Here is a 13,316-nt window from a genome sequence, read left to right on the forward strand (position 1 = left end):
TGGTTTTGGTTCCAGAAAGATGAAATATCTATAAATTTTTTTCTCATATCATAATGTTGCAAAATAACTCATCAAACTTGAAGGTCAAACTTCTCTAAAAGGTACTTGTGTTTAAAAGTTTAAAACCTTTGGCCCATTTCTCATGTGTGGGGAGAGAAAAAGCAGGAGGCTGAGGCATGGGAAGTCCACATGTTATTTACATGACTGCTGCAACTTACTAAACCTCTTTGACCTACAGGTTTCTTGTCAATCAAAAGGAAGAGTACCCTACCACAACCCAATGAAAGCAATATATATATTTTTTACCACCCTCATTTTACAAATGAGGAAATACGGTCAGAAAATTTAAATAGCGTTGATGGTCCTCGGGTGACTTTTAGAAGAAAAAAAGCTTCCGAGCCTCCATTTCTTGTATAAAATGGGGATAATAAGATGGGATCACAATACAAAGGCAAACATGATTCCAACCCTCATCTGATTAGAGGTTTGCAGTACGTATTTGTTCAGTCTGCTGGTTCCTTTGAATCAAGGGAGCACATTATTCTTTTTAACTGAGCCTATTTTTCAGGTGAAATGAGTTTCTAGTTTAGAATATATTTGAAAGTGAAAGGAAACATTTTTCCCTGCTGATAGATTTTGGACAGTGCTGGTCTGTTAGAAATAGTTAATGACTTTCAAGGATATTATATCAGTCATGCCTTACACCATCCAACTTCAGATACTTTAAGTGGACAGTGACACTTTAAAGCGTGACAATTGCCTAGAATGGTATTAAGCACAGGATGCTGTAAGAACCAAAGGGTCCTTATGCGCTGGACTTGAAGGGGCAGAGGAATTCTTTTCCACTCTGACTGTATAAATTGTAGCATCCTGGACTTTTAACTGAAACAGACCTTAGCCATCAGCTAACCCAGTCTCAGGAAACTGAGGCCAATAGATTTAGTCTTGTTCATTACAGAGACTTAGGAGAGTTTAAGAAATGCTCCAAGGGTTGGAACAAGTAACTTTACAAGTTTCTGTTGAATTTAGCCTAGAGTAAATTGAATGCTTCAGAAGTTTTTATGACTCAATCATTGCTACAATTACTCATCCCTCTTTTTTTCCTGAAGAAGTGAAAATAGAAGGGTTTCTACAGAAGCTTCTACACAATCTACAGAAGGATATAGGAAAGAGGCAAGACCAGAGTAGAATCTCTCCACCTGACAAAATTTTATTTTCTTTTTGTCTACCTCACAGTTTAACTTTGTGTTCAATATTTGTGTTCAATGTGAAGCAAGTAAAGTGAATCTGTTAATAAATCACCTTTACTGAGAATAGACCTTAGTGACTCAGAATATTTTTAAGGACAAAATTGATGGAGATCGCTGCAGAAAAATACTTGGAAATGAAGATGTCTCCACAGATAATACTTTTGTCATTCTTTCTGGGCAGTTATCTTACTGTGCAAACAAGAATTTCACTCACCCAAAATGAGCAAGTAATCCCTGCCTTTCATCCAGATTCTTTTTATACAACATATTCCTTTTGGTCATTTTCTACTGACAGCAAAATAAACCAGAAAAGGAAGGTGGCACGGCATGTCAGATAACCACATTCCATTACTTTTGACCCCGGATGTATTTTGCAAGCAAATTCTTAAATTGTACTAAATGGCTTGAATTTTATTAGGCAATGAAGAGTCTCCATTGAATGTTTTGGGAGGATTGGAACTGAAAGCCAACTTGAAAATGGAGGTATGGCTTATAATTCAGCTGTGCTGAACTGTAAGTGATTAAATACTGTTTCATCACATATACACGTATTTATACTTATGTGATATATAGCTCCTGTTCTCATTGTACTTATGACACTTAGTTGTGTTATTGTCATATCCTGTGGGGGAGAAAGTTAAGAACCTCAGTAATCTTAGTAAATAGTGCCATCATCAGTTCCATTTACTCAAGCCAGAAACACAAGAGTCACCATAGGTTTCTCCGTCATCCCACATTTGATTTATCGCCATTTCTTACAGGTTCCATTTCCAAAATATAACATGAGTCCATCTATTTCTGTTTCTACAGTCACCACCTTAGGCTAAGCCACTACTTCAGTAGCCTCTCCATTAGGCTTATTTTGCTCCAGCCCTCCTCCAGTGTGTTTCACACTGCAGGTAGTCTTTAGAAACATAACTTAGGCCCTGTCATAGCTCTGCTTAAAATTTGTGGTGGCTTCCCATCATGCTTAGAATAAAATCTGCTTTTTTTTTTTTTTTTTTTTTAAGCATGGCTTTGGTGCTTACACAATTTAGTCTCCATATCCTCTTTCTAGCCTGATCTCAAGGCACCATCCAAGTATATGTGACAAGACGGCAGTGAACATGGGGGTTATGAACACCACAGAGGAAACACAACTTGCCCAATAGGAGCAAGGGGCAGGCAGACAGGAGGGCTTGCAAGGAGGACACTGAAATAGAATTTTGAAAGTAGAGTGGAAATTTCCCAGAAGAGAAAGAAAGAGCCTTCCAAGCAAAGAGAATGTTGTGTTCTAGACCCAGAGACAGGAGGGCACGTGGTGTGTCTCAGGCACTGCAGTGGTTCACGGTGAGCTGTGGTGAGACTTAAGCCTGGAAGGCAGTGGGAGCCCATCAGGAAGAGTCCTGTGTGGTGTGCTGAGTTGGGGGTTTTACCTTTAAAGCAATAGAAGACCCATTGATGGATGAAATACAAAATTAAATTGATTTTTTTACTTGCTTGGTTTTTAAAGTTTGATGTATTTAAGTGTTGTGTACTCTTAAAAGTAGGCTTTTATATTGTTTCAGGATGCTAGGGTTTTTTGTTTAATTCACTTGAGGTTAGTCTTCTTGTTAAAACCCCAGTTAACTTATTTTTACGGTGCTTTGGATTTTTTAGGCTTATGTGCCTTCAGAGGAAGAGAAAAATCGTGAAATTCTGGCACCACCAGAAAGTCTGTGTGGGGGAAAGCCAAGTGGAACAGGTGAGCTCCTTAGAGTGGTTGTCGACATTGTTTTTGTTTTTGCCTTGCATGTGGTTTTACCTTTCTAAAAATCAATAGTTGATGCATAATAACATACAGTCTATATTAATTTGCCTCTCACTTTTTAAAATAGATTAGGGAGAATTCTTTACTATCTTATTTTTAACATACACTTTTCCTCATGAAATGTCAATCAACATTACGTAGGGTAATTGTTTAAATCTGATTACCTCCAAATAATAATGCAAAATGAAAGTTGTTTTGGAGCAAACACTTGCTCTATCCCAGCAGTGTTTCTCCATACCCCTACCTGTCTCCAGACACTATTGCAGCTCACTTCCAAAAGGCTAGTCTGAGCCTAAGGACCCACTTTACACCATTTGCTCTTGTCTCTTGCTCAGGCTTTTGCCCCAGTGGCTGCACAGAAACTACTCTCAGCTTATATAACCTCTTCTCAGTCTCTCTGTGCAACATTCTTCATTGTGGACTACAGATTTTAAGGGAGAGCCTCAGTATCAGAAAGGATAAAGGCAGGAGCTCTTAAATGTTTTGGTCTCAAGGACCAAAACTTACTGAAAAATTAGCGACAACCCCAAAGAGATTTTGTTATATGGCTTATACCTGTTGACATTTGCCAAATAGGCAATTAAAATTGAGAAAAGTAAATATTAAGTCACTATTAATTCAATGTAATTAACTCATTATAAGTTAACAACTCTATTTTCATGAAAAATAGCTAGATTTTCCAAAACAACACAATTAAGTGATAAAAGTGACCTTGTTTTGCATTTTTGCAAATCCCTTTAGGTCTGACTTAATAAAAAACAGCAGTTTCTCATATCTGTTTTCACATTCAGTCCTGTTGCTATTTATTGTTTTGGTTAAAGTAAATGAAGAAAATCCAACATTACAGATAGATGGTTGGGTTTTTGTTTTTGTTTTGTTTTGTTTTAGTTTTGTTTTGTTTTGTTTTGTTTTTTGTTTTGTTTTGTTTGAGACGGAGTCTCACTCTGTTGCCAGGTTGGAGTACAGTGGCGCAATCTCGGCTCACTGCAACCTCCGACTCTCTGGTTCAAGCTATTCTCCTGCCTCAGCCTCCTGAGTAGCTGGGATTACAGGCACACACCACCATGCCCAGCTAATTTTTGTATTTTTAGCAGAGACGGGGTTTCACCATATTGGCCAGGATGGGTCTCGATCTCCTGACCTTGTGATCCACCCGCCTTGGCCTCCCAAACTGCTGGGATTACAGGCGTGAGCCACCGCACCCAGCCGATGGTTGGGTTTTAGTAGCCTTTTCAAATAATTATGGGTACATCTTGGCCTGTGGAAAATTCCACTGAGCACTCATGAGTCTGTAAAACAAATAATGTTAGTTTGGCCCTTGTGAATTCCTTGACGGAAAGCCTCAGGAATTCCCCAGAGAGGCTGGACCATACTGGCTTAGGGAAATGGAAATGAGAAGAACTGTGACAGTGAGGAATTATTTCTAATTTGTATTGCAAACATGATTGCGTATTTTCTTCTGATTCCCACAATATTTTTTTTAAGTACTAGGAACTATAGAGTATGTGACCAAATTTAAGCCGGTCCCCCATTTTTTTCCACAATGTTAAAATGTCCATGCAAGTCAAGTGGAATAAACAGTCAGGGTGATTTTGGTTGTAAGCTAATTACTGTGACCAGAGGAATGTAGCTTACTAGTTGACTTAAGTCAGGTGCTGTGTTCCTGGATCTACTTGGTATTCCAGACCACAGTCTGGGCTCTTGGGAAAGATGCCAGGAAGGCAACTGTAATGTCTACTGTAGTTGGATTGGCTCTTTAAATTATTTCCCTGACAAACATCAAGTCTGCTACCTGTGAGTACTAGGGAAATCAACATGGAAATGACAGATGGAAATAAGTCATTCACTGAAATCAACCTGCAAATAAGGTACTATAATGAAGATACTTACTTGACTGTGGGAGTCAGCTTCCCTGATGTAAGACCTCAGGGAAGACTTGTGTTGGCTCAATCAGTCTCTTCCTTCACCCCTCTCCTTTAATTATAGAAAGTAAGATATACAGAAATGCATAAAATGTTTCCCACTCCCTATGAGTAACCACCTTCAGTACAATAAAATTATATTGTTCTAGAATTTTTTTTCACTGGACCATATATTGCAGGCACCCATCATTACTTTATCAGCATATACAGATCCACTTCTTTGTTTTAATAGCTAAATAATCGTCCCTAATACCAGTTTTAGATATTTTAGTGGTCTCAGGGTTTCTACTGTTACAGGGCTGCAACAAACTTCCATAATGCATATCACTACATGTGTTTTACCAGGTATTTTCATAAAATTGGATTGGGGGAGGGAGGGTCAAAGAATGTGCAGGTTGAGTATCCCTAATCCAAAAGGTTTGGGATCAGAAGTATTTAGAATTTAAGATTTCTTAGGATTTAGGAATATGTGCATTACACCTCATTGAGCATCCCATATCTAAAAATTCAGTCTGAAAGTTCCAGCGAGCCTTTCCTTTGAGAGTCATGTTGGCACTCAAAGAATTTCAGATTTTTGGAGCATTTCAGAGTTCTCATTTTTTAATTTGGGATGCTTAACCTGTATACATTTTGAATTTTTATAAGTGCTTGTTACTCATTTGGGGCTAAATATTGAGTAATGAGTAGGTATGCATTAGGTGTACAAGGCAAAGAGAAGGGCAGTAGATGTGGAGTGATTCAGATTAAGTGAATAGTGCATATAAATCTCACCCATGACTTATCTGGGGAGGTTTGGGGAGTGGGAGCAGTTGAGGACCTTCTTACACAAAACCATCTGAAAGGGTCTCGAAGTCTTGTAAGAAGTGTCAGCCAGTCCTCGAAGACCACACCAAGACTTAGTAAGTCATTTATGCTGGCATGTTAAAACCCTGAAGATGACTAATCTATTCAAAACTTGGACAGATACATTAGTTAAAATGTGCATGGGTGTTTTATACTACAAATAATTAACGTCTCATTTGTTAATTGTCAAGAAGCTAACATTTTTGGATTCTGAAGTCCATTGTTCCCACAGCTATATTTCAGATAGCTTTACTGTGTTTAGGTACAGTTCAGTAAGAGATCTACTTACGTAAAAGGAAGTTGTTTAAAAGAAAAATGTGTGTTCTGTCATTGTTGAGTAGAAACAGTAGACTTTGTACTTCATGTTTCCAAAGAATATAAACAGACCATTGCTGTTTGAGGGGATAGGATCTAACTTTTCATTTGACGCTATTATTTTAAATGAACCAGTGTTATACTGCAGCTTAACAGCTACATTAAGGTCTTTTACTTTTTTTCTAAGCTTCAGATCACCAACATAGTTAAATCATAAATTAAATAGCGATTTAATATACCACTGCTATTATTATAAAAATGCAGTCAACATTAATTTCTGTTGTCTTTTTCTGGTAGTATTTTCTGGTAGTACAACATGGATTGATTGTGGGAAATAAGTGGTCAGAATGTTATAATTTATGAAGGCAACTAAGCCACTTGGTGACATAGGATAGGTTCCCCATCTTAAAAGTCTTCAAATTTATTTCTCTACATTTCAGAAACAATACTCAGTTTCTTTACATCTCATTTTTGTTTTTGAACAGCTGAACTCCAGAAGGAGCCTGTGTTAGTGAATGAATCACTAAATGTAAGTCACTGTAATGATTTTGATTTTTGTGGTTATTGGATTTTTTTTTTTTATTTTTTGGAGAGCTATTGAGGAGGAGCCATCTGGAGGGGTTACGTGTATATTTCTGTAGGAGCCAGGAGGCATTTGGTAATGTACTCTTCATTTGAGTTCGGCATCCTGACAGCATCTTTCACTAGCTCTTTTCCATGTTCACCTATACTCACTGACGAAGAACTCTGAACTTTCTATTGTTTATTATTATAACAGGATTGAAAATTGGATTTTGATGTCTTAAATCATCCTGGTGCTATAGACAAAATAGATTTTAGTTTGAGAATTAAATTTCACTTTATGTTTTTAGACAACTTTTCTCAACATACTAACCTGTAACTGCTATGTGTCTGTATTTTTTTTCCCAGATGTGGCTCTCATAATCCCTTTCATTCTTGAAAGAGTCTTCTTTTGGGCTTTCTGTCTTAATGTATTTATAAGGAACCTCGTATTGTACCAGGAGTGAACATTTTATAAAATGTTTCCAAATGTGCAGACAACTGCATTCTTTCCAATGCCCCTAGAGGAATTGGGGTACTATCAGTGAACCGTGGAATCAGAGTACTTCCTCATCAACCACCCTATTTTGTAGCTAGAAATTCATACACCATATGCTGAATAAGAAGAAAGAGAAAAGCACCACTTGGTGTGGTTCAAGTTTGCCATCCAAGAGTTAAAAATATTTTGACTGGGCACAGTGGCATGGCCTGTAGTCCCAGCTACTGAGGAAGTTGAGGTGGGAGGATCACTTGAGCCCAGGAGTTTGGGTCCAACCTGGGCAACATAGCAAGACCCTGTCTCTAAAAATAATTTTTTTTTAATAAAATAAATTTTAAAAGTTAAAAAGACTTTAAATGGGGTTGAAGCTTACTGAGCCAGGTGGCATGTTCTCCATCCTACCTCAGTCCCCCGAGTCCACCAACAGCTATCTTTTCCCCAGTCGAGCATAAATGTCCTTTCCAAATGTGTACAAAAGCCTGTGACCAGGACTTAGGATATTATAGGATATTTCTCTTATTTATTCTTACTCATTTGCCATTGGCTGCTTTAAGGACAGGAAGAATAAGCACAATAATTTGTTAAACTGAAACCTTTTCAAAAAGAAGATGCTGCATGCTTCTGAGCTTCTGGGTGAAATTAAAAAGAATATGTACCCCAATTCCTTTTGGCATTTGTACAAATAGCCAAGTTATGTGAATTACCTTCTCTCCTCTCTCTTTTAGCCTTTAAATTTTTTGTGAGACTATCCATAAATATCTTTTATATTATATATTTAGGTTGAAAATTCAGACTTCAGAACAAATGAAGAAATACATAGCAAATCTTATAACAAAGGAGGTAAGTTAATGAATTTCATAGCCATAGATTTAATATTAATTATAGTTGCCATTTATTGAGTGTGGTCTGTATACCAGGCCTTGTGTTAATTATTTTACATATTTTTCTCTCATTTAATTCATAGTAATTCAGTAAAGTGATAGTTAACAGCATCACTCCTGTAGTTGAGGAAAACGAGTCTTAGGCCAGGTGACTTCTTCCAAACCATAGAGCTTAAAAGTGATGTCTCACTTTAAATAGCTACTAGAACTTTGCCATTAATCTCACAGTTGACTCAATCCAACATGAATACAAAACACATAGTCCCCTGTGGATTGCAAGTACCCAACTGTGAAATGTGTTAACTTCTGACAGACAGTTTAGGATGGTGGCATATCAAGGATGTCACATTTTTGTGGGTCTTCTCCCAGAGGTGAGGTCTGGTGGCCATACAACCTGTGCAGGCTGCCAACTCTGGACAGATAATTCCCTTCTCAAACAGAACATAGAATTTTCTTGATGCTTACTAATTTTGTTAATTTTCTATTGTAAGAGTGGGAAAAGAGGCTTATTTACTTATACAGTTATTTTTATAACATATACCATATTTCAAACAAAAGTAAAGTGGTAATAAACACCCATGTGACCCCTAACTTCGTTTTGCCCTATCTTACAATTTAGTATATTTGCTTCACATACCTTTTAAAAAATATTAGTTATGGTGGAATCCTCATTTACCCCTTCCCAATCCCAATCTCTTTCCCTTTAATCCCACTCCAAAAGGAACCACTATTATGCATTAGTTATATATAGGTCCATAAACAACATGTAACATATGTTGCCTTCATTAGATAAATATGTGGTCTCACATTACATAAACCCTCCCCACCTTATTTGCTCATTCAGCAGTTTGAGATTTTGTTCTGTTGATTTGTGTTAACTCTAATTATTTTCACTGCTTTCGAATATACCACAGTTAGTATTTTTTGCTTCATTTGTACATTATTTTGCACATGTAGGTATTTTGAAGCTTTTCCCAATTACAAAGAGTGCTACTGTGTATGTTCTCCTACCTTTCCCAGTGTATATGTAGTGTACTTGTATTTCTGGGTATGGAATTGCTCAGTTATAGGCACCTCTTCAACTTTACTGCATGTGCTAAATTGACCCCAAGTAGTGTACCAGTTGTCACTCCATACCATCTCCTGTATTTGGTATTTGACTGGTGAATGTTTGTTAGCCTGATGATTATGATGCAGTGATTCATTGTTTTCATTGATGCTTCTTAATACTGTGTTGCTACACAAACTGGGGGGAAGGGCCTTGAAGTCTTCTGTGTAAAGTCCAGTGTTGTTACCCCCGACATGTTACTGACCTCCTTGAACCCTGTTCCCTCACATCTACAAGTGGAGGAAGAAAGAGAACTTAACTGACGGAGTTGTGTGGAGGATCCCATCAAAAATCATTTGTGAACTATCTACCACAATGCCTTGTATATAGCTGGTACTCAGTAAAGTTACTCACTCAGTTTTCTCCCAGCCCCCTAACACACACCTACAATAAGTATTGGAATATAAAAATATTTAAGATTTTTTTTTCTTTTTTGTATTTATTACTCAGAGATACCCAGTGATAGAAAAGACAACGCAGAAGCCATAAGCAGTCACAGTGTTGAGGCAGATCCTAAAGAGGTGCGTTTTAATAAACTCAAGTGTTTGATATTTTATACATAATATTTTCACTGTGCACAAAGAAGGGCTTTAGAAAGGCTTTACTTCTTTGTATAAATTAAATATTAATGGGTATACTGAGAGTTCCACATGTCACTTTTACCTGTATATGCCCTTTCAATGTTTAGGCAAATAGCAGTTCTCAGGACTGTCTGGAAGTGCCCATGTTGTACAGTCAGAATGGTTTTTCATGCACCTTTCATCAACCATAAGAAGTCCATGTTTAATCAGCCACTAAGCAGAAAAATACTACTAATTATGACATGCCATCAGTTGTAAGATATATATAGCTTGACTACAGAGATAGTGAAATGATAAATAATTTTTTAAACATGTGTTTTAGAATTATTGAAATACAGTATGTAGCTAGAAATAGCATGTTCTGTATGAATTTACATTCAAACCCAGAAAAAAGACTAAAGCTTACAAAATTAGTCTAATCCAAATCTAAATATCAAGTGTTCTAGATTTTTTTTTTTTTTTTTTTTTTTTTTTTTTTTTGAGATGGAGTCTTGCTCTGTCGCCCAGGCTGGAGTGCAGTGGCATGAACGCTGCTCACTGCAAGCTCCGCCTCCCGGGTTCACACCATTCTCCTGCCTCAGCCTCCAAGTAGCTGGGACTACAGGCACCCACCACCATGTCTGGCTAATTTTTTTCTCTATTTTTAGTAGAGATGGTTTTTCACCATGTTGGCTAGGATGGTCTTGATCTCCTGACCTCGTGATCCACCCGCCTTGGCTTCCCAAAGTGCTGGGATTACAGGCGTGAACCACCGCGCCCGGCCAAATGTTCTAGATTTTTTAAAAATGTGTATATCAACTTATTCCAAAGGTTAGAAACTAATACAGTGTGCCCCCATTTCAGTTTATTTGAATCAAGATTCTATGGCCTTTGATGTAGTCATTCTTAATTCCAGGTTGAAGAGGAAGAAAGGCATATGCCTAAAAGAAAAAGAAAGAAGCATTATCTCTCTTCAGAAGATGAACTGGGTATTTATATATGTTTCTGTTTTAGACATCTGTGAAAAATCATATTATTTTTATATCCAAAAGAGTGAGCCAAAAACATAGAGAATTTTTGAGGATAGTAACTGTCTACTTCACAAGTCTTGAGGCTAATTTGTTTCTAGACTGGCTTGATACCTCCAGGGTCCTTTCTGGACCTCAGTCTAGAAACTAGATTGTTTCCTGCAGAAGACCCAACCCCTGGATCTCAAAGATAGACTCTCTCTGGAACCACACCCCGGGGCCCAGCCAGGTGCCACTGCAGTCTGTATTTTGTATCATAAGCAGATGCCCTACAGAGCTAGTGAAGCGCTTTAGTCCCAAAGTGCCTCTAACACGCCTTCTGTGCTTCATACTATTGATTTTCTCATGGTCTGTAATGGTGCCCTCTAGTAGAACAACAGTAATAGAAGTGTTGTACATTCATTTTGTCTAATACAGAAGCTACTAGCCACATGTCACTGTTGAGCACTTGAGAGTGGTCAGTGGAAACAAAAGACTGAATTTTTAATTGTTTTTAAATTATTTTGTATTTCAGTAGCCACTTGTGGTTAGTGACTATCATGTTGAACAGTGCACTGACCTTTAATACTTGACATAAAGGAGAAGTTCAATACTTATTGAATGACTACATGAGAAAGAATGAAGAGTGAAGAATGAAATATTTATATTTTATATTATTTGGTAGCAATTTAATGAGTTCCTGATGTATTCAGGTACTATCTATGGTACATTATACACATTCCCATTTAATCTTTACAATAAACTTGTAAGTTAGGTGGTGTTGTCATCTTATAAATAAAGAGATTAAGGTTCTGAAACATTAGGATTTTATCTTCACCACATAAATCTGATTCCAAAGCCCATGGTCTCAATTACTATGCTATACCTCTTACGTGGTAACTCATTTAGAAAGTTAAAGTATCTCTGGAAACTATACACTAAGCCCCTTCCCACAGAACCCACTACTTCATTGGTGTCATGTGAACATATGGGGATTTTTGTGTTTTGTTTTATTTTTACTTTGCCAGGGCAAAAGGCAAGTGTTCAGTGCTCATATCACATGATATTATAAATATAGAGTAACTTTTGGCTTCTCTGTATCACAGGCCTAAGAAAGAAGGCTCAAACAGCCTTAAAATAGAACTATGTATTTCATTTTTCATTTAGCTTTTGTTCATTTGTGATTCTTTCTAAACTGATTTACAGATGATAATCCAGATGTCCTGGATTCCAGAATAGAAACAGCACAAAGGCAGTGTTCTGAAACTGAGCCACATGACACAAAGGTATTTTTCCCACATATTAAAGTTTTGGGTGGGGGTAGGGAGGCCTAATTACAGCATTGTGAATACTTATTATAATATTTTTTTCATTTTAGTATCCCCCTTTATATGTCTCTAATAATAATCACTTTATTATAAAAGGTGTATATTTTTAGTCTCCTCCCCAAAATCAAATGTTGCACTTTATAATTCTTAAACTGCAAGATTGTCTTATTACAATTTAAATATAACATTGCTTAGGTTTTTGTTCAGTAGTATTGATTTCTTAAGGTGTCTAAATGTTTTCTTCCAAAGTAGAATGTGCTTTATCACAGATATACTTGCACCAAAATATTGAAATACAGTCACATATATTTAAATATTAGTCCTTTACTCTCTAGCTTACCTCCTGTATTGGTCTGTTCTCATGCTGCTAATAAAGACATACCTGAGACTGGGTAATTTATAAAGGAAAGAGGTTTAATTGACTCACAGTTCCACATGGCTGGGGAGGCCTCACAATCATGGTGGAAGGCAAAGTAGGAGCAAAGTCACGTCTTAACATAACGACAGGCAAGAGGGCATGTGCAGGGGAACTCCTCTTTATAAAAGCATCAGATCTCATGAGAGTTATTCACTGTCAGGAGAACAGCACAGGACAAACCTGCCCCCCTGATTCAATTACCTCCCACTGCATCCTTCCCACTACAAGTGGGGATGATGGGACCTGTAATTCAAAATGAGATTTGAGTGGGGTCGCAGCCAAACCATATCACCTCCTACCTTTAAAATCTGGGTACTCTAAGGATTGGCCTTACCCATTGCCTTTTTTCCTGTGGTCTTATTTTCATCTTATGACTCACAGAACCTCCTCACAAATTTTTATTTGTGCTCTGCTGTCTCTTTTGTTGTAGGCCCAGATTTTTTCATTCCCTACTAGATACCTCTTGGGTGTTCTTCCATTTCTGAGGCTCAGTACTTTAAAATTTCTCATTGTCTGTCTAAACTAGTTCCATCTTTTCCTCTCTCTTTCCCTAATTTAGAGAACTGATTTCCAGTTCTCTAAAACCAGACTTTGGTCTCTTTTTTCCCCCAGTAACTGAAGAACTAAATAAAAAGTAGGAAAAGATTTAATAACCTAAGAGGGAAAGTGGCATATTGTCATGAATTTTAGTTGGTTGTGACCAAAGGAAGAAACAGGCTCTTAAGCTATGCCTCACCCTGCCCTGTCCAAAATCAAAAATCCTGAGACGATACTTCTAAATTTGAAGAAAAGTAGATTGAAGGGGTATTGTTTTATTTTCTCTTAAATTTCATGA

General features: G+C 37.2%; 1 protein-coding gene across 12 annotated transcripts in view; it reads left to right on the top strand.

Moving 5' to 3' along the window:
• Positions 1-13,316, top strand: part of BOD1L1 (biorientation of chromosomes in cell division 1 like 1) — a 59,601-nt gene that overhangs the window by 29,716 nt on the left and 16,569 nt on the right. For 10 of the 12 annotated variants that reach the window (XR_004182845.1, XM_031664712.1, XM_031664713.1 and 7 more), the window contains 7 exons: positions 1,669-1,733; positions 2,889-2,973; positions 6,605-6,648; positions 7,959-8,019; positions 9,619-9,689; positions 10,645-10,717; positions 11,942-12,021. Coding sequence is in view for 10 of the 12 variants with exons in the window: in XM_031664712.1 (XP_031520572.1) it covers positions 1,669-1,733; positions 2,889-2,973; positions 6,605-6,648; positions 7,959-8,019; positions 9,619-9,689; positions 10,645-10,717; positions 11,942-12,021 (479 nt within the window). In the remaining 2 variants the exon portion in view is untranslated. Of the gene's footprint in view, positions 1-1,668; positions 1,734-2,888; positions 2,974-6,604; positions 6,649-7,958; positions 8,020-9,618; positions 9,690-10,644; positions 10,718-11,270; positions 11,913-11,941; positions 12,022-13,316 lie in introns of those variants that run through there. The other 2 variants (XM_021938305.2, XR_002521939.2) reach the window with 2 other exon arrangements.

This window comes from Papio anubis, chromosome 3 (genome assembly GCF_008728515.1).
Source record: "Papio anubis isolate 15944 chromosome 3, Panubis1.0, whole genome shotgun sequence".
NCBI lineage: Eukaryota > Metazoa > Chordata > Mammalia > Primates > Cercopithecidae > Papio > Papio anubis.